General features: G+C 39.5%; 1 protein-coding gene across 2 annotated transcripts in view; it reads left to right on the top strand.

Moving 5' to 3' along the window:
* Positions 1 to 21,489, top strand: part of lin7b (lin-7 homolog B (C. elegans)) — a 241,381-nt gene that overhangs the window by 149,346 nt on the left and 70,546 nt on the right. For both annotated transcript variants that reach the window (XM_039774743.1, XM_039774744.1), the window contains exons 3-4: positions 12,718 to 12,789; positions 13,061 to 13,270. In XM_039774743.1, the coding sequence (XP_039630677.1) occupies positions 12,718 to 12,789; positions 13,061 to 13,270 (282 nt within the window). The remainder of the gene's footprint in view (positions 1 to 12,717; positions 12,790 to 13,060; positions 13,271 to 21,489) is intronic.

Raw genomic sequence — 21,489 nt, forward strand, 5'->3', positions numbered from 1 at the left:
ACATGTCATGTCTGACAACGTTTACATCTTATATTTGCAGAAATTAAAAGTGCAAAGTATTTTTTTGCCATTTTAGATTCCACACCAGATATCACTCACAATGGCCAGCTTGCTCCGATCATACACAACAGTATATATGGTGGTAATTATGGTTCTGTGTGATCAGTTTGCATACAGTGCATCCGAAAAGTATTCACAGCGCATCACTTTTTCCACATTTTGTTATGTTACAACCTTATTCCAAAATGGATTAAATTCATTTTTTTCCTCCTTTGTTTTTTTTTTTTTCAGGGGAATTGTTACATATGCATTATGTTCACTTTTTATTTTAAAACTTAAGTAAAAACATATTATATAAATATTTGGAATGAATTTTTCTTCAAGATCACATTGAATTTTGATTCCTTGTTTGGTCTTGCAGCATGATAATGCCACATATAACTAGCCATGAGTGAATATCGTTTGTTTGTCCCTTATAAATAAACTGACGTTTTCAAATGTTTGTCCTTGTGAAAGTGGGAATATCCAGAGGCGATGTAGCCGGTGGCATTGTTCTCAAAAAGCTGTGGATGTCTGGCCATTGTGGATTGCACACCATTGTAATAAACAAATCTGTAACTATTGATATTTGAATTTTTTAACATGATCAATGAGACCTTGCATATGTTCTGTTTTAAGTTTAGCTTGATTTGATTTAAAAAAGAAGAAACAATTAGCTGTGACTTTTACATACGCATTAATAATGTAATGTTGCGATAGAAGTTGAGATGATAGAAGTGGGTTAAATACATGGGAACATATCGCTAATTTTGACTCAAAATATTGTGTGGGTGTTATTCATTTTTCTGAATGCGGTTGTTTCATATTGTACAACCATCCTGTTTCGCCATCTGGGAAAAGTAAATGAAAAGAGCGACTAGCATTAAGCAAACTCCTGTCAATCATGAATAATCCACTGCATCCACTGAACAGTGTCATCTCCAGGCAGAGGAGTAGCTTCACTGACAGACTTTTGTCACTGTCCTGCTCCACTGACAGACTGAGGAGATCGTTCCTCCCCCACACTATGCGACTCTTCAATTCCACCCAGGGGAGTAAATGCTAACATTAACATAACATAAGTTATTGTCTGCTTTTTTTATTTTTATTTTTTTTTTTCATTTTTTCATTTTTATTACTATTTAATTTAATATTGTTTCTTTGTATCAGTATACTGCTGGTGGATTATGTGAATTTCCCCTTGGGATTAATAAAGTATCTATCTATCTATCTATGAAAGAGTAAAGGGTCAGCATGTGGCAATGTATTTGACAGAAATGACAAATCGTGCTTTGCCTTTGGATATACACGGATATCTACTGTAGTCTATGGCCGGCTTGTCACCATGGCCAATACCCTCAGGCCGCCAGATGGAGCTCTCCCTGCAGCATGGAGGTGCCCCGGATGCCAGCAGGGATTAATGGACCATGGAGTTTTCCCTTACAAACCTGCTGGATACCCCAGGGGCCAACAGAGGATGCTGCAAGTAGGAATAGAGAGTCATATGTGCCCTATAACCCGGAAGTGCATCATAGGCAGAGCGACAGCAGAAGTGACGTTCTTCCGGGATGAAGAAAAGGACTTTTTATCTGACCCGGAAGTGATAAGGGTCACATGAACTGGGGATTGGAACACTTCCTGGTCAGGGACTATAAAAAGACTGTGACAGCTCCCAGACGGGGAGCTGAGCTGGGTGGTAGGAGGGCAACGCGTCTGTGAGTGGTGGATTGTTTATTGTAGTTACTGTAGTTTATTTAATGAGTATAGTGGTGGTGAGGGTGCTTTGTGCACTGTGGATTATAAATAAAGTCAACTTTTGGACTTTTATCTGGTGTCTGGAGTCTTGGACAGGGGTTCAAGGGAGCGATACTGCCCCCTATCTGTCACACTACTCTGTCTTTGATATCTCCGGCTTTCGAAATTATTACCGTTGACAATTTGTCACCTGTGGGTTTATTACAAAGACGACTGTAATCTTTCGGATTCATATAGAAATCCAAGAAAATTCCTTTGTACGAGTTTTGCTGATAATTTTGTGTAAAGTGCGATACTTTTGGACGTATGGATTTGTATCCAATATTGGCTGTATAATTTCTATTATGTCAGATCATTTAACTCTTTCAATTCTACTGTATGTTGCATCGCTTCTCCATGATCATAAATATACACCTGAGCAAATTGTGTTTTTTTCAAAATTAAACTTGTCGTAGCTGCAATTGTTGTGGGAACACAGATTCTCATAGCTTATGGTCCATTATTGTGTAAATCAACGTTTTGTGCATTGAATGATGCTAACGCAAAAAGATTATTGTAGGCGCGTATATTTTGCCTGTAGTGTTTGTGAATTTCACTTTTAATTCTTGTGGAAACGCCTCTTCATTGGGAAGCAGCAGTACTTTTCTGTGATGGCAACATGATTTAGACGATCTACAAGTCTCCGACATAAACTTTAAAGCCTTACAATATCTACATACTTCTGACGTATCACCTATGTCCATATATTCGATCTCTTTTTGCTCTTCCGTTATTTCACCTAGTAATAATTTCTGTTTGTTTGTGCAAATGCGATCTGTACTCTCTTTTTTTTTTACACTTTCAAATTTTAATACTGTCATATATTTGAACTTGCTCTGTGTGTGTATTGTGGCAAGGTTTTTTTTTTAGCCCTTTGAATTCCACTGCTGTCATAATCTGTAACCTGCTCAGCATGTGTATGGCGCCAATATTTTTGAACGTCTTTATGAAGTTCTACTGTGTCTTTTACTGTTTGTCTTTTATTTCTGACTCATTTTGGACCTGCAAGGTTTTCAATTCAACTTGTTCAGGGCTTATTATTACTTTGCATAGGTCACCATCTCACGGGAACATGTTTTCAATGGATGTCAGTATGACATGACTTGACCGTGTTGTGGGAAGTTAAAGTGTCTTTGCCTCTCTGAAGTGTCTCTCTGTCTCTCTTCAGAAGATCACATCACGTTGCAAGTTTTTTTTTTTTTTATAATAGAGAGATATACACTCACCTAAAGGATTATTAGGAACACCTGTTCAATTTCTCATTAATGCAATTATCTAATCAACCAATCACATGGCAGTTGCTTCAATGCATTTAGGGGTGTGGTCCTGGTCAAGACAATCTCCTGAACTCCAAACTGAATGTCAGAATGGGAAAGAAAGGCGATTTAAGCAATTTTGAGCGTGGCATAATTGTTGGTGCCAGACGGGCCGGTCTGAGTATTTCACAATCTGCTCAGTTACTGGGATTTTCACACACAACCATTTCTAGGGTTTACAAAGAATGGTGTGAAAAGGGAAAACATCCAGTATGCGGCAGTCCTGTGGGCGAAAATGCCTTGTTGATGCTAGAGGTCAGAGGAGAATGGGCCGACTGATTCAAGCTGATAGAAGAGCAACTTTGACTGAAATAACCACTCATTACAACCGAGGTATGCAGCAAAGCATTTGTGAAGCCACAACACGCACAACCTTGAGGCAGATGGACTACAACAGCAGAAGACCCCACCGGGTACCACTCATCTCCACTACAAATAGGAAAAAGAGGCTACAATTTGCACAAGCTCACCAAAATTGGACAGTTGAAGACTGGAAAAATGTTGCCTGGTCTGATCAGTCTCGATTTCTGTTGAGACATTCAAATGGTAGAGTCAGAATTTGGCGTAAACAGAATGAGAACATGGATCCATCATGCCTTGTTACCACTGTGCAGGCTGGTGGTGGTGATATAATGGTGTGGGGGATATTTTCTTGGCACACTTTAGGCCCCTTAGTGCCAATTGGGCATCGTTTAAATGCCACGGGCTACCTGAGCTTTGTTTCTGACCATGTCCATCCCTTCATGACCACTATGTACCCATCCTCTGATGGCTACTTCCAGCAGGATAATGCACCATGTCACAAAGCTCGAATCATTTCAAATTGGTTTCTTGAACATGACAATGAGTTCACTGTACTAAAATGCCCCCCACAGTCACCAGATCTCAACCCAATAGAGCATCTTTGGGATGTGGTGGAATGGGAGCTTCGTGCACTGGATGTGCATCCCACAAATCTCCATCAACTACAAGATGCTATCCTATCAATATGGGCCAACATTTCTAAAGAATGCTTTCAGCACCTTGTTGAATCAATGCCACGTAGAATTAAGGCAGTTCTGAAGGCGAAAGGGGGTCAAACTGTATTAGTATGGTGTTCCTAATAATCCTTTAGGTGAACAGTTTAATATTAGATGTAAAAAACATTTTTTTTTAAATCTTTTAATGCAATACGACTTGGCTGTGGTCTGTCAGGGATTGGGGTTGAGGGGCCTAGAAATTCTTCTTTTCTATGTCTCAATTTGAGTTAAATTTGGGCCTGGCTATGTTTACATCCAGGCTTATGAATCAACTGTGTATGAGTTAAACTTCAATTAAAAACATTTACGTAAACGCATACTTTTAATAGAGTGATCTGATTAAACAAGGTTGTGTACATGTTAAGTAACATTTTACTTAGTAGAATATTGAGTGTTTATTGCCATATTTATGGTACAGTTGTAACATTTGGGTATTTGCTTGCTGTTTGCAAGACATTGAATAACTGTTAAAATAAGAAATATAAACTGCTGAAGAAACTAATATAGAGCCACAAAGTATAGAGGATTTATCAGATATAAAATCCTAACATTAGCAGCATTCCAGACAGGCTGTATTCATACTTTTAGGCCACCCTGAATGTGTGAATTAATCACTGGAGATTTAAGGATAAACTCTGTGTTAAAGGCCTTTTTTAGATATACAATACAGTTGAAACAACCATCTGAGTGAACACTGCCATTGCATTCAAATGTGTCATGCTAAATTTAATTACTGTGTCTAATATATCACCCCAGAAAGAAAGGTGAAAGCAGTGATTAAGATTTATTTGTCATTACCATCTTGTCAGGGAGAAGAGAACCCCCTAATATAGTGGTCATGCATCAGAACTACCTCACTTTTCTAAGGTTACCAAGAAGGTTTTATACATTCCAGCAACCAATGTATAATCAGAGAAACTTTTCAGTGTCAGTGGGCACATAGTCTCCCCTTACAGGTCACAGATGAACTGGACAATGTAAATATATTGATGAATATACAATTCAATTTACAATAAAGGAATTTAGATACATATACAGATTTAAATCACTGCTGCACATTTTATTTTTTTTACATTTATGATTTTTAAAATTTTAACAGGTGCTTAGTTGAGTGGTTTTTGTAGGTTTTTTGATATTATTAAAAACCTGAATTTTATTGTTTAGTTTTGGTTATTACAAATTGGACATAAATGTTCATATAAGTTATTTGTGGTTTATTTATGTATATTTATAGCATCTGACATTAAAGCAACAGATTCGGCACATCTAAGACAGTACATTTGTATGTTTAAATGACAGCGTTTTATGTTCTGTTAAAATATATAATATAAAATGAGGTAAAATGATTTCAATGTGTAAAAAAATAACAGTACCATGATAGCAACCATGATATGTTAGGTCACTATAATCATATTGTGAAACATTGACATCATACCATCCCTACTCTCCTGACCATACAATGGCATGTCAAAGTTGCAGAGATCTTTTAGAGTCATCAGGGACAGAAATAATTACTAGGCATCTTAAACTACAGTTATGGACTTCTTTCAACATACTGTATACTATACCATATTATAGAATTACATGGAAGTTACAGGACCGGCACTGTTTTTTGTTTTTTTTTTCCCCAGGAAGACTATAAACTCTCAATGCCAATTGGTCTAATCGTCTGTTAGTGTATTTTCTGTTGAATTTTGGCCAAAGTTTGTAAACTGTTCTTTTTACCATTCATTTCATTTGAGTAGATGCATGTTTAAGTTTTGAAATTTTCTTACAGTAAGTTTTGACATTTTCTTACAGTTTTTTATTAGTAAATATGTGTAAGAACTGATGCTTTATCCTTGTATCAACAAGGGCAGTAAAGTGAATAGTATGGGAAAAGATTGAATGTTGTTTGTGAAGTTCATCCAGTTTACATTTTCTTTTCTGTGTAATGAGTGCACATATTTTGCATGTATTATTAATGCATTCTAAATGTACACAGCACACAAGATTTTTCCATGTTTGAAATTTTAGCCATGAATTAGCAGTTGCACAAAATTAAATAAAGAGAGTAAATTTGAAAATAGGTGTTTTTTAACTAGAAGCCCATATATGCTTTTGCTAGTGTAAAATGAAACAACTCGACACACGTATAAAAGGTTTGGGGCAGCCACCCGTATAATATTCCTAGCTGCAAAGGATTCTTTTAAGTTCATGCAATGATGTTACCAGTACGGAGTCCAAAACAGAACTGATCAAGGTTTGAAAAGATGGCGGTTTTAAATGGTCAAACAGGAAGTGACGCATGTTAACTGGAAGTGATGTAGGTTGACCGGAAGTGATGTTTCTCTGACATCAGTCTGAGAGCCGGGACCGAAAGTTACAATCTTCTGGGCGCCAGAACTGGAAGTGATGTTTTCCTGGGCGCTAGAACTGGAAGTAACGTTTTCCTGGGTGCCGGAACTGGAAGTGACGTTCTTGATTCAGATAGGTTTTCCCGCGGCTGGTCTGCAGAGATAGCAAGAGAAGGTTTAATGCACCCCGCCCTCCCCTGGCCTGGTGTGGAATTACCATTACTTGGTCCACACAACATCCTCCTATTTGCACGTGTGTGACATGGCCCCCCTGTCAGCCCAGACCTGTCGGGTCGGGCGTACTGGTCCAAGAAGTCGTGGCATCTAGAAAGGGCATCGGCATTGGCTTGCAGAACACCCCGGTGATAAATGACCGAATACTTATACAGCTGTAGATCCAAAAACCACCTCATGACCCGCGAATTGGACTCCCTGTGCAAGGCCATCCACTGTAAGGGTGCATGGTCCGTCACAAGAGTGAATTCATGTCCCAAGAGGTAGTATCTCAGCTGAGTAATCGCCCATTTAATAGCCAAAGCCTCCCGCTCCACTGCCACATACCTAGTTTCCCGATCCAACAGTTTCCGGCTCAGGTACATAATGGGGTGTTCAACTCCATCGACGCTCTGGCTCAGCACGGCTCCAAGACCTGTGTCCGAAGCGTCCGTCTGGAGAATAAAAGGTAAAGAAAAATCTGGTGCCTTTAATACAGGAGCTGACGTAAGGGCCAGTTTCAAGTCACTGAATGCAGCCTCTGATATCTCATCCCATACGACATGATTAGGTCGACCCTCCTTTGTGAGGTTTGTCAAGGGAGTAGCTCTCTCGGAAAACCGGGGTACAAACGATAGTAGCGATAGTAACCCGCTAAACTGAGAAATTCTTGAATTTGCCTCTTGGTTATCGGACGGGGCCAATTTACAATGGCATCTATTTTAGAACACTGTGGTCTCACCATACCCCGGCCCATGGTTCAAACGGGCATGCTCAAAAAATACACGTGTAATGCCACGAAAAGTGCACGCAGACACTTCATTTCGCAAACAAAACAAGTGCACTTTTATTCAAGACTACCTGTATAACCGAAGAAAAAAGAAAGCAAGTTACAGTAGGCGATTGATACGACAGCTTGCATGGTGCAATGCTAAGAAGTGTTGATTTTCATTCCGTGCTATATAAAATCATCACATTCAAATATTAACAGTTCCCACACACCCAAGGACCGTCCTTCCTACATTTACGACACGTGTACTTGTTGCAGTATACACACCTCTCTGTGCTATGGTTCCTATTACACTGAATGAGCACTTTCTTCCCTGGGGGAAGGTCCCGCATCAGAGAATTTCCAGTTCCTGCATAAATTCACACCCGATCTGATGCTGTTCATTTTCAAATAATATTGCATCAGTGCGATGATATTTTCACATGTATTGTCTCTTTCTTTCAGGTGTGTAATAGAAACCATAGCATAGAGAGAAGTGTGTACATTGCTTCTTACAGGAAAAGGCGATGTAAAAAGTGCACTTGAATAAAAGTGCACTTTTGTTATACTTTCACACCAATATAGTTCCTGTGTTTGAACTACACGGGCAGATGGGAAGTGTCTGATGATTGCATATAGCGCCGAAGTTACTGCTCTTTACCATTCTTTCCTCTGCATGTCCTGGAGTACAAAAGAAACAGCATACAGCAACATGTGGGGACTGGCAGGAACACTCAATAAAACTGAATAAAAAGAAAAGCAAGTGACGGTGAGATACGAAGAAGGCAGCTTCGCCAGCGTTTGTGTGTCAGAACTTCGGTCAGGGGGTTTGCGTTAGTATGCATCGTGGTACACTGCAGAGCTATGGCGCGTCTTTAGTGAAAACAGCCGTGTCAGATGGGGTTGTATGGATTGATTCTGAACGCGACTGAGAGAATGAAAAGTGATTTAAAAAAAAAAAAGCTAACCTTTACAAGGATCATAAATTGCACCAGCTGTTACAGACTGAAATCAAATGTATGCTTTTATTCTAAAATAGTAAGACTAAGAGCAGTTTACTTCTCAAAATGGAGAGAGGCGCAGGATCAAACTCATGACCTTTTGATTCCTAAGCGGGAACTGATTCTATTGAACCACAGAGGCAGTTACAATAAACTGCTGTCAATGTTGCATGTTAAGGCGGTTTTTTGTTTCTGCAGTTATATTTTTGAATAAAAGCGCAATTGTTGTGTTATTCTTGTGAAAATGTTTCTTTGATATTTGGACTTCAGGCGTCATACATTATATAGTTTATGCCTACATTTTGTCATCTACTACTAGAATATAAAAAACGTTTCTGTTTTCACAATGTGTTTACACAGATTACTGTAACAGAACAGACATGAAATGCGTGTGTTCCAAATAACGATCTATTATTTCCACTCTAAAACTCCACTTCACTCCCAGATACTCAATCAAGGCATGAGCTGGGAGAAGTTAGTATGTTCTAAATTGGTGGGGGGATGGAATAGCCGGCTGCTCCTAGCTTCTCTTTATCAGCACATTTAGAAGACAAAGGACGCTGGCGGAGAGGTGTGAAGGGATTTAAGAAGCAATTTAAGGTGGGACGGAATTACGAGTTTTTTCGTAGGCTCTGGTAATTCTAGTGTTAATTTCATAAGGGCCTTGCCAATGAGCCAGTAATTTGGAATGAGAGGTAGGGACTAAAACCATGACACGATCTCCCGGGCGGAACTCCCGCAGAGACGTACCCCGGTTATAGCATCGGGCCTGAGCTGCTTGCGCCTTTTCCATATATGTTTTTAATATGGGTCTATTTTTTTCAAATCTATCGTGTAACTGTGCGATATACTCTAATATATTTGTTGATGGGAGGGCCTCTTCTCCCATCCTTCTTTTAGAATGTCTAATATGCCCCGGGGCTGTCATCCATATAGTAATTCAAACGGTGAGAACCCCGTGGAGGCTTGTGGAACTTCCCGATATGCAAAAAGGATGAGGGGGAGGAGCTGATCTCAGTTCCTTCCATCCTCATTGACTACTTTATGCAACATCTGTTTGAGAGTCTGATTAAACCTCTCTACAAGACCATCGGTTTGAGGACGATATACCACGGTCTTTAAGTGTTTTATTTGAAGTAGCTTGGCAGTCTCCCTGAACGTCTGCGAGGTAAAAGGAGTCCCTTGATCCGTCAGGATTTCTTTAGTGATTCCGACACGTGCAAATACCCCAACTAATTCACGTGCAATAGCTTTTGAAGTAGCTGAGCGCAGCGGAACAGCCTCTGGAAACCGGGTAGCATGATCTACAAGGACCAATATATATTTATGACCTCTGGCTGAAGGTTCTAGGGGTCCCACCAGGTCGACCCCAATCCGTTCAAAAGGGATATCTATTAAGGGTATGGGAATTAGAGGAGCACGGCCCCTCCTAGGAATTTGCCTCAACTGACACTCCGGACAGGATGTACAAAAGCGGCGAACCTCCTCGTTAATTCCGGGCCAAAAAAATCGGAGCTTAATTGTCTCTAGTTTTTTTTTGGGACCCAAATGGGCTCCCAGCAGATGGGTATGTGCTAGTTCACAGACCTCTCGCCGGTAAGTCCGCGGTACTAACAACAGTGACCTCATCTGTCCCTCATGTTCTGCCACCCGATATAACAGATCATTATTAAGCACAAAGTGAGGACCCTGTGGCATTGGATGCGAGGTGCGTTGGCCGTCTATCAGAACGACTGCATTTTTTGCAAATTTAAGGGAGTCATCATTCCATTGCTCCCTTATAAATGAAGCCGGCGTCTGTCCGAATTGAAACTGCAGATGTGAGAGAGGATCGGATTCGACCTCAAGGGGCGGGTTTTCATCCCGAGCCGTCGTAGTGCTTGCTGATGACGTCTCGGGTTGCGACGTCCCTGGTGTTTCATCGTCATCACCACCAGAGGCCGAAGTCCTCTCCTCTGTCGGCTGTAAACACGCCGTGGAGGAAGTTGAGGGCGCAGAATCAGCGTCCGTGACTAGACCTGGTGATCGGGGAGAAGTGCCTGAATCACCGCTATTTATATTGACCCAATCTCTTCCTAGTATCACGGGAAAATTAGGATTATCCATCACAGCCACCATGAACTTTTTTACTATGCTGTCCCGACAGATGAAGCAGTTGGCGGATCGATAATACCGAACATCCCCGTGAATACAGGTAATGCAGGTCTTATTTTTACACCATTGTCGTGGTAATATCAAATGGCAAGCAACAATTGAAATGTTACTACCGGAATCGAATAAAGCGATTACTTTGATTCCATTAACTAGTACTTCTCCCAAATGTGAACAAGCAAGTGGGTTAGCGAGAGCGCACCGTGCCTCCTCCCACATTACTCCGCAGACCCCTTTGTTGCTTCGCAGGGCCTGCCGGCGCATCTCAGAGTCCACTCGAATATGCTTCGGATTGTAGCCGCGGGACTCTGTATTAGGGACGCAAGCACGCTCGGGTTCACCCGAGTCCCATTCTGACCTTCCTAAGCCGGTTTCTGCCTTTATGTGGTCTATCATCTCAATTAATGAGATAATATTAGTATATTCCCAGGCCGGCTGGGCTATTTTTCCGGGTAGGCTTCGGAGCAAAAAAAAAGCGCAGGCCACCTGCTCCGCTATTTGGTGGCTGGAATTTTTATGGAGTTTTAGCCAACCAACCACCTTAGCCCATAAAGCCACGGCCTGTTTCCTGGTTGCCTTAGCTGGGTTATAGGTCCAGGCCATTATGTTTTTCACCTACCAGCCTGGGTTTTTCCCACCTTTAAAGAACTTGCCCTTTGTGGGATATGATGGGGCAGTCCCCACACCCAGGAGGCCAAAATAAGTACCCAAGGCGTCCCCTGATGCACTTGGCTCTAGTCTGTGGTTCCCGGGGCTATTTTTCCCCAGACCTTTAAAAGGATGATGGGTCAAAGCATACTCAAGCTTTCCCCGACACGCCCCAATTGACGCCCACTCAGCAACTCGGGAGCGTACTTACCCATCTGATAGTTTGTTGGTATATGAGCATGTGTCGAGCCTAGGTTGAGGTTTATCCTCCGTTCTCTCCTGGAGGCTATCATCCTGCCGACTACGCCACTGTAAAATGAAGCAACTCGACACACGTATAAAAGGTTTGGGGCAGCCACCCGTATAATATTCCTAGCTGCAAAGGATTCTTTTAAGTTCATGCAATGATGTTGCCAGTACGGAGTCCAAAACAGAACTGATTAAGGTTTGAAAAGATGGCGGTTTTAAATGGTCAAACAGGAAGTGACATATGTTAACTGGAAGTGATGTAGGTTGACCAGAAGTGATGTTTCTCTGACATCAGTCTGGGAGCTGGGACCGGAAGTGACAATCTTCTGGGCACCGGAACTGGAAGTGATGTTTTCCTGGGCGCCGGAACTGGAAGTGACGTTTTCCTGGGCGCCGGAACTGGAAGTGACGTTTTCCTGGGCGCCGGAACTGGAAGTGATGTTCTTGATTTTCCCACGGCTGGTCTGCAGAGATAGCAAGAGAAGGTTTAATGCACCCCGCCCTCCCCTGGCCTGGCGTGGAATTACCATTACTTGGTCCACACAACGTCCTCCTATTTGCACGTGTATGACACTAGATATTAACTTGTCTCTACTAATTTGCATACATATTATGAAAGTATTTCAGATGAATTCTCTACTTATCTCTCCATCTATTTTCTTTCTTAGTTAATTACTTCAGAGTAATACGGAGTGATGCCTGTCTTACCTGAATGGAATACCTGTGTTCTGCAGAAAACATTTAAAGTCAATTATATTGGCTCATGTTGGAATTGCCAATTAACATATGTCATACACTTACAGGATTTTGAACAAACACCCATGCACATACTGAGAGAATGTGGAAACTTCACACAGAACGTGTCAAGGCTAAAGACTTGACCCTTAAACTGGACCTGTAAGGCAGTAACAACTGAACAAGCTTTTTGCACTGCCTGCATTTTATTTATTTTGAAAATCGACTTTTAAATGGTAATCTTTTTCTAGAGAGTCCTGAGCTGATAAAATTCTGATTAAAGTGTTTACAGTACAGTGTATATGGACAAAACTAGAATACTTTTTGACAACAGATATGCTTAAATTTTTCCCATTTTGCCATAGGATTCTTTGGTTACTTTTGTCAGTTTTATTCCCATAATAAATATACACACATTTTCAGTCTGTCAATCTGATACTTTTTCAGGTTTATGAACAATTATATGGAACCCTTGATATTTCTGGTGGAGCTGAAGTACGAGCACAAGCCACTGCAAAGGTATCAATTCCCCCATTCTTTTTATTTTCCCTTTAATCTTCTAATGTTGTTTTATATGTATAATCCTACCGGATTTTATTTACTACCCAGCCTTGTGCTTCATTTACTAAAATTCTTCTGCTGTTTCTAAAATTAGGATCAGGCTTCAACAATTAATTTTGAATTTTGTTCTCTGTATCTTGCTACTTGTCTTGATTTATTTATTTTGCCTTACATTGATGAATCTTGCACATATGTCTTCTAATTTAATTATGTGTGTCCCATTTACCAGGCCACAGTAGCAGCATTTGCAGCAAGTGAAGGACATGCTCACCCACGTGTTGTTGAGCTTCCTAAGACAGAAGAAGGACTTGGGTTTAACATTATGGGTGGCAAGGAGCAAAATTCTCCAATATACATCTCTCGTGTCATTCCTGGAGGGGTGGCAGATAGACATGGAGGACTAAAAAGAGGAGACCAACTGTTGTCTGTGAATGGAGTGGTATGTGATTTAATTTTTTGATTGCTTTTTTTAATGTAGTTTTTAATAGTTTGTCTTTTATATAATAACACACTTAAATGGTAAAATTTCATTGATCATGATGTTCCTTGATTTCACACTTTGTTAGTGTGTTTATGAAATATGGTAGTCCTGGCGAGTATTCCGGGAAGCACACTTAGCATGGAAGCCTTGCTTAAATCGAGAAGCCAGGCTTATTTCAGCTGGTTTTGGTTTCATCAAAGAGTATTATACCACTTAGAAACTTAGGCAACTAAGCATCACAACATGCCGTGCCCTGTACCAGGCTAAAGGTGAAGCTTAGCTCAGTATTGTGAATTGAGAGTTCATGAAACTCCCATTTGATAAGAAACAGAACCTCACAGAACAGGTTCATTTAATTAAACTGAATATATTCATTATGAAATAGTAAACTGTTATATCCTGAACTATCCATTAAAAATGTCAAGAGTTAACAATCTCTAAGATTTTTTTAGCACACCTAATGTTGCTCCATTCTTAGTTATGCTATAACTTACATTAGTCTGACATATTTGGTACAAAATGATAAAATATGAAAAGGTATAGGCTACTGTCTGTTTAATGCAAAAATTAATAATGTTTCACATTTCAAATATTATGCCATTCGTCCCCATTGCTCTCTTTCCTCAGCTAGGGGTAAAATGAAAAGATACAGTAATAAAAATTGTAATGTTTTATAATATAACAATTATCAGTAATAAAAAGTACCAGTTCTAAGTAACTAAATCTGCAACTCCAATGTAGCACAATGATGTTTTTAGTAATGATATGTGCAAGAAAAAGACACACTTTCAAGTCATTCAAGGTTCAAATGAATAATGGTTAGAAAGAAAGAGACCATTCTTATATCTGATTTAAGTCATGACAATATTTGATGTGCAGTTTTGGTCTCCAGGCTACAAAAAGGACATAGCAGCACTAGAAAAGGTCCAGAGAAGAGCGACTAGGCTGATTCCAGGTCTACAGGGGTTGAATTATGAGGAAAGATTAAAAGAGCTGGGCCTTTACAGTTTAAGCAAAAGAAGATTAAGAGGTGACATGATTGAAGTGTTTAAAATTATGAAGGGAATTAGTACAGTGGATCGAGACTTGTATTTTAAAATGAGCTCATCAAGAACACGGGGACACAGTTGGAAACTTGTTAAGGGTAAATTTCGCACAAACATTAGGAAGTTTTTCTTTACACAAAGAACGATAGACACTTGGAATAAGTTACCAAGTAGTGTGGTAGACAGTAAGACGTTAGTGACTTTCAAAACTCGACTTGATGTTTTCTTGGAGGAAGCAAGTGAATAGGACTGGCGAGCTTTGTTGGGCTGAATGGCCTGTTCTCGTCTAGATTGTTCTAATTATCATATTGTATAATAATGAGCAACATATCAAATGCATTCAACTGCACACCTCAATAAATAATTGCATTGGACCTGTATTGTTTTGTTGTAGTTAATATTGTGTTTGTTTCCAGTGGTAAAATATTAAAAATACAAATGCTTTGAAATTGAGGATATGTCAATACATAGAAAACACTGCTTATAGTGTGAAGCTTATAAAGTAGATTTTCATAAAGATGTTTATGGTTACATTCAATGCAAAAAAAAAACATCAAACATCGGGTTACTTCCAACAACTCTGTTGGATCTTCTGTGGCATGCCCATTACTCAAAGATCCAACAAATCAGGATGTTCGGATTGTCCATAATAAATACTGCTAAAGTATAGCACAGACTTCTTGTAATTTCCTGATTATTGAAAAATTGTAAAAACTAACTTATATGCATCAGCTGAAGCCAGGCATTATAAAGTCCACTCAACACAGCAAAGTATTGTGCAACAGTTTCTATCAGTACTATTTATTCGTTTATTTTGGTAAATGAATCAGTGCAAAATGCATGTAATTCAAAGTTGTATCAGTGACAATAGATACTGTACTTTAGGTCTCCTAAAAGTCGTAGGCATGATAGACTGTACTGATGTGTGAATATTGATACTCCCAAACTCTTTAGGTGCTGACTATGAAAAATACAAATCATTATGTAGCACCAGTGCACATTTACGTAAGTCCTTTTAAATGACATTGACATATATGCCAAGTTGTATAGTGCAATCAACTATTATGATTAATGCAAAGTCCCACAGAAGGTGTAACACTACAGCATTGCATAGTTGGCAGAAGCTTCAAATATAGAAAGTTAAAAGTAGTGTTGTATTTATTACATGAATAATAATACCAGTAGGGAAACGCATAATAGAAAATGTGGATAGCAAAGTCTGGATATTGTCAGGGATGCCAGGGGCCATGACCCAGCCGGGACGACATGAAGGACCGGATGTGGGTCTGCACCCACCCTGGATCACGTGGAGGTTGCCTTCCGGGTTACTCTGGGGGCCATGGGTACAGGGTATGGAAGCTCCACCCTGTAGGGGCCCATGGTCACCGCCAGGAGGCGCCCCAATGCCTTGGGGACCTGTTACCCCAGCACTTCCACCACACCAGGAAGTGCTGGGGGGGAAGCTTTATGACGGCGCCCGGAGAGCAGCCGGGAGGACAGCCGGCACTTCCACCACGCTGGGGCGTGGCCAGAGGAGGAATGCCGGGAACACCTGGTGCTCATCCGGGAACCATATAAAAGGGGCCGTCTCCATTCATTCGAGGCTACAGTCGGGTGGAAGAAGGACGAGGCAGAAGAGAGTGGAGGCGGCCCGAAGACAAGGCATTGTGGCCAGGACTGTGGTTGGGGTTTGTGTGCACTGTTTGGACTGGGTCTTAGTGACCATTATTTGGGTCTGTGTGACCAAATAATCTGTAAATATTGTAAATAAACGTGTTTGTGGGTGACATGAACGTGTCTGCCTGTCTGTGTCCGGGTCAACTAGCACAATATATATATATGTGTATAGTCTTTAGAAAAAGCTTACGAAAAAGTAAAGATGACAAGGACAAATGTCGCAGGTGGCTTATGATCTAGCAGTCATAGTTGTTCATTAGATACTTTTCTGACGATGAGATGGAAATGGCTGCATGTTGCTGGCGCCTTCCTCTAACATCGTTCTGTTCTCTTCTTCTGATGTTGCTCTTCAGATGAGGCATATTTATTATAATATTCTACCAGGGGGATTCGCAAGATGTGATTGTTAGATATTCTGATTGGCTGGCTGACAATTTGATGAATGAATTCATTCATCCATTTTCCCAAACAATAAAACTTTTTGATGTTGCTTATTACCTACTAGCATGTCTTCCTTTCCCAGAATCCTTGGGTAGCACCAGAGGTGGGTAATTTACTCCGTTACATTTACTTGAGTAACTTTTTAAAAAATGTACTTCTAAGAGTAGTTTTACTACACCATACTTTTTACTTTTACTTAAGTAAATTTGTGAAGAAGAAATGCCACTCCTGCTCCATTATATTGGGCAACACTACTGTAGACTCGTTACTTTTTTCCATTTACACATTACACTATATTTTTGCCAGGGAGAAGCCGCCAGTGGATCTACTGCATGACTGCTTCACAATCAGACGTAGCAATACTAATCACATGGCTCTGTTTCATCAATCAGACGTAGCAACAATAATCACATGGCTCTGTTTCACAAATCAAACGTAGTCATGCAGTCACATGACCACACACAAACTGTGGTGGCATAGACACTGCCTGACTTCTGTGTCTGTGTATAGGAGAGTGGCAGATCCTGCTGCAATGAATAACTGTGCTGTTCCCGTTTGAAGCTGAATAAAGATGGTGTCGCTAAAGTATTGAGACTCAGCTTCGTGTTTTGGGGAGCAAGACGGGGACTCGCATGTCACAGCACACACACATGGTCACAATACTGTAGTAAACAGTATGCGCTCATACGGATGTTGACTATATGAGTGAGGCATGCTGACTGACAATTGCCCACAATCCCGCAGCAAGAGAGAGAAGAACCATCAGCTCAGTTATGATCACATGACGCTCGGCAAACAAAGCGTATACGGACTACTCGTATTGCAAGACCTTGCACGTTTTTCAAGTCAAAATTTATTAAAAGTTTTAGCTTGTCTTGCAAAACACTCGCAAACTAAGTTACTTGCAATCCAAGGTTCCACTGTCCACGAAAAATGAGAGCCAACTCCTGCTTAAGTTTAGCCATCACTTCACTGAGTGAAGAACAAGCACGTTTTAACCAAACATGCACAGAGACAGACAGTTAAGGTAAAGTGAGACTTCTTGTATGTGTACAAGCTGCCTTGTTATAATGTTATTTTCTATCAGCTGTGTCATTTGGAGGGCAAGTGCATATGCAGTATTATACTGTCAGTGTACAGTATATCTTGTCATTGTAAGTAGTTTGCACATGTTACCTACTGTAGGTATTGGCTTCAAAAGCTTTGCTGTGAAAAACTGAGATTTGGAACTTTGTGTTATTTGTGCATCTTTATTTTGTAAAGATGTTATTTATTTTTACTCATTTTTTATTTTATTATTTGGAAATAGCAGAATTTGCACATTATTTTATATTTTTGTCTGTCTTATTACAACATTTCTAAAAAATAAATCATTTATTATGATCAAACAGTTACTCAGTACTTGAGTAGTCTTTTTACCAACTAATTTTTTACACTTACTTGAGTAATTTTTTGGATGACTACTTTTTACTTCTACTTCAGTAATATTATTTTGAAGTAACGCTACTCTTACTTGAGTACAATTTTTGGCTACTGTACCCACCTCTGGGTAGCACTGGTTTGACTTTGTGTCGAATGAGCGGTTGCTCACGAAGTCCCGAATAAGGCACATTACCTGTATTGTGAGGGAGTGTCAGTTACGGCACTACAGCCATGTGGTGCGATTCCCGAAGGGTGATCTTGCTTGCAGGATCCTCATTGTTGAGGGCCCAAGCGGCTGGACCAGGCCAAAGGAATGCCCATGTAACACCTGGCTGTGGCACATAGATGGTAATTTCCAGAAGGTGGGACTGGACCGCGTGTCTGCCTGGGTGGTTGCCAACCAGGATGCCAAGCTGTTTCGTCATGTGGTGGGTACAGCAATGTGCTGTACCAGTGCAAGATCCCCAAACTGACCTGACCTGAGAATAACAAGTTTGCAGTAGGACTTTATGTTATACTGTACTTTATTTTTAGGTATTGCTTTTCGTATAACTTTTGCAGTACAAGCCTCATGGGTTCAATTACAATATGTGTTGCACTTTCTCTCTTTGTTTGTAAGAGTACTTCTCATAAACCTGTTTCAACTTCTTAGTGTACCGGTGACCAGGGACATGCTGTCATGGGAGGCAGGTGAGGCAGTGAAAAGGCACAAGGTGAGGTAGACAGTACCATGCTGCACTGAAGGGGATGCATGTGAGCCCAACAGGTGCTTGTTGCTGCTGCCATTCTACACAGAGGCTCTTGGCAGCAATAAGTAAGCAATATCAGAAAGTCAAGTGCACTGCAGCGGTCCGTTTGTTTTTATTTTTTATTACGACTGCCTGCCAAAATGGAAGATTAAGATTTTTCAAAGCTAAAGGAAAATAAGGAGGACTTTTAAAAGAAAGTGACAGAGATTTTCGTGGAGAAGGATAGGCTCATGGACTTCATTTACAAATAAAGGTAAGACCATAAACGGTTTTCAACTTTATAAAAAAAAATAGGATCAGACTTAAAAAAAAAATCCAATATTTAAAAACTAAATTTTGGCCTAAAACATTCTTTTGTTTTTCTTGTTATCCTTTTGTTGGACAGTCTGTGTTAAAATTGATTAAAGAATCAGAATTAAAAGCTTTAAAAATAACTATTTCAATTAAGGTCAAAATTGAAATCCATTTTTGTACACCATTCAATACTTTCATTTGTATTAAATGAGTATGAATTGTGGAATTGCAATGGCAAATTTTGAACACGTGGAGGGTGCAGAGCAAATGTGTTCTCTCCACTCTCTCTCGCTGCTATAAATGTAAAGTTCTTTCTTAGCCAATATATACCTTATCTATGTGTGTGTAAAGAATGCTGAAGAGATATGAAACATAACCAGTAGTCAAAGTGCATGCTGCCAACTAGTGAATAAGCTACTCTTTTGGGTTCATATATTTGTAAATCTGACTCTGAAGGCGTCAGTGCCTCACCAGCCATGTACCTCACCGCACACGAAAAATCAAATGCTTATGCTCTGAAATCTTCACACAAAGGGTGAACTTTCTCCAAAGATGAGAGACAAGATTTAAGTTCAGCTATTTTTTGTTTATATACCTGAGCTATAATTACTAGCAAATCCAATTGTGAGATTGTAAATAAACACCTTTTACACCCATGCAAACATACAGGATCATTAACAGAGATTATTTTAACATTAATGGATTTTTCAAGTTTTGAAGCAAGTGTATTATAAAATTCTTTATTGCACTACAAAGATGTGTTTTGAACAGTTCAGAATAATGAAGTGGGGGAGGTCAGTTTCCCTCATTATAAAGTGATGATCTGAGACATTGGCTGTTTCAAGGGACACATTAACGGAAACGGAAGAAAGCAACATATAAATAAAACTGTTATCTAACCTCCATTAAGTTGTGCCTTGATGAAAAAAGCTAAAACATTTTAGTTTAGAGTTTTAACAGCCAAAAAGAATCAACCAAGTTCAAATCAGAGGCAATGCTTTACTATAAGCAAATTGGCTGAGGAATGTATTGAGAGAAAGGGCACTGGCATTATGTCTAGCAAAGTATTCATAAAGGTGTTTGCACAACAGCAATATCAAAGCCTTTCAGATTCAAAGTGTTATCTATTACATGCAAAAAGAATGTAGACTCATATGCGGTTAGCGAATAAATGCAGCATTAGACTGTTTTCTTATGACCCAATTCAATCAGCATGTAACAGAATCTGATGGCATCATCTGAACCCATGCCATTATTTTTAACTGCAAGTTCCACTAGAGGAGAATGACCTCTACCAAGAAGCTTAGAAGAAAAAATGTTCCTCGTGAATCTGGAAAAAAAGACAAACAAACAAATAAAATAGCATCCATTAAAAGGATGAAGTTCCTGTGGCTTGAAATTTATTAATGGACTGTGAAACACACTTCAGTTTGTTTAAGATTACATGGCCTATGAAATGTTTTGGCAGATTGGGTGCAGCAAATAAGGCTGCAAGCCTAGTGATTGCACATGTCTCATGACTGGACTATACTTTTCATGACATTAGATGTTTCTGAACTGAAGTCAGAAAAAAAAGATAGTTTGCTGCCTTTCACAGGAAAGCCTCACCAATCAACATGCTGATTAAAAGGGCATGTTATGTTAAACACGCTTGACCCCTTGGAGTGAACGAATGAAAACATAACTGTGTCCCATTATGAACAATTCTGCACATCCTTTCTCAGACACACTAACACTGTATATTTTAAGCCAATAAATTATTCAACAGAAGCATGTCAAGTTATGCTACAGGGGATCCTGTATAGCAATGACAAAATGTCTTTATATTTCCTCACTGTGAGTGCCAAGTGAGAAACTTTGTTTCTTGGTATATTTCTTTTTAGTCATTGTGGTGTATATAGATCTATTTATTTAATGAGCTTCAGTTAAAAGACAGATTTTGCTCTAAGAACAAAAAAGGTTATATCAGCCTATCTTCAAGACTACCTGGTGGTTGTTAAAATGTGAAACTTTTAAAATAATGGCCTCAGACTGCGTGAATTTTGATTAGGAGTTTAAATCCTATAAATTCTTTCCAAAACAGGTGAATAATTGTGTGTACCATGTTCTGTAAAATTTACACTAAAATATATCCCTTACTTTTGTGCCTATTGTTTGTTTTTATAGCTGTAATTATTCTATTGAAGATATGCAATATTTTCTAAAATGTGCACAACAATAAGCTTGAACTTTGCTTCAGATATACCTAAAATATTCACATGAGTCATTCACATATATTGATGATAGATAATACATTAAATTTACTTTGAAATGTAAATACTGTAATTTAATAATTTGGGGTTTATAATTAAAATACCTGTATGCTTCTCTGTTTAAGTTTTTTTTCTTTATATTCTCCCTCCTTACATCCCCACTGTTGCTAAAAATCATAACCTCTAACTATCGCCTCATTTTTAAAAGTATTGAAAAATCCTTTACCTTTTGTTACTTTATGCCTCTACTCTTTCATCGGTCATTAAAGTGAATATGCAGCCCTTGGGTTTCTATG

Source organism: Polypterus senegalus, chromosome 13 (genome assembly GCF_016835505.1).
Source record: "Polypterus senegalus isolate Bchr_013 chromosome 13, ASM1683550v1, whole genome shotgun sequence".
Lineage (NCBI taxonomy): Eukaryota > Metazoa > Chordata > Cladistia > Polypteriformes > Polypteridae > Polypterus > Polypterus senegalus.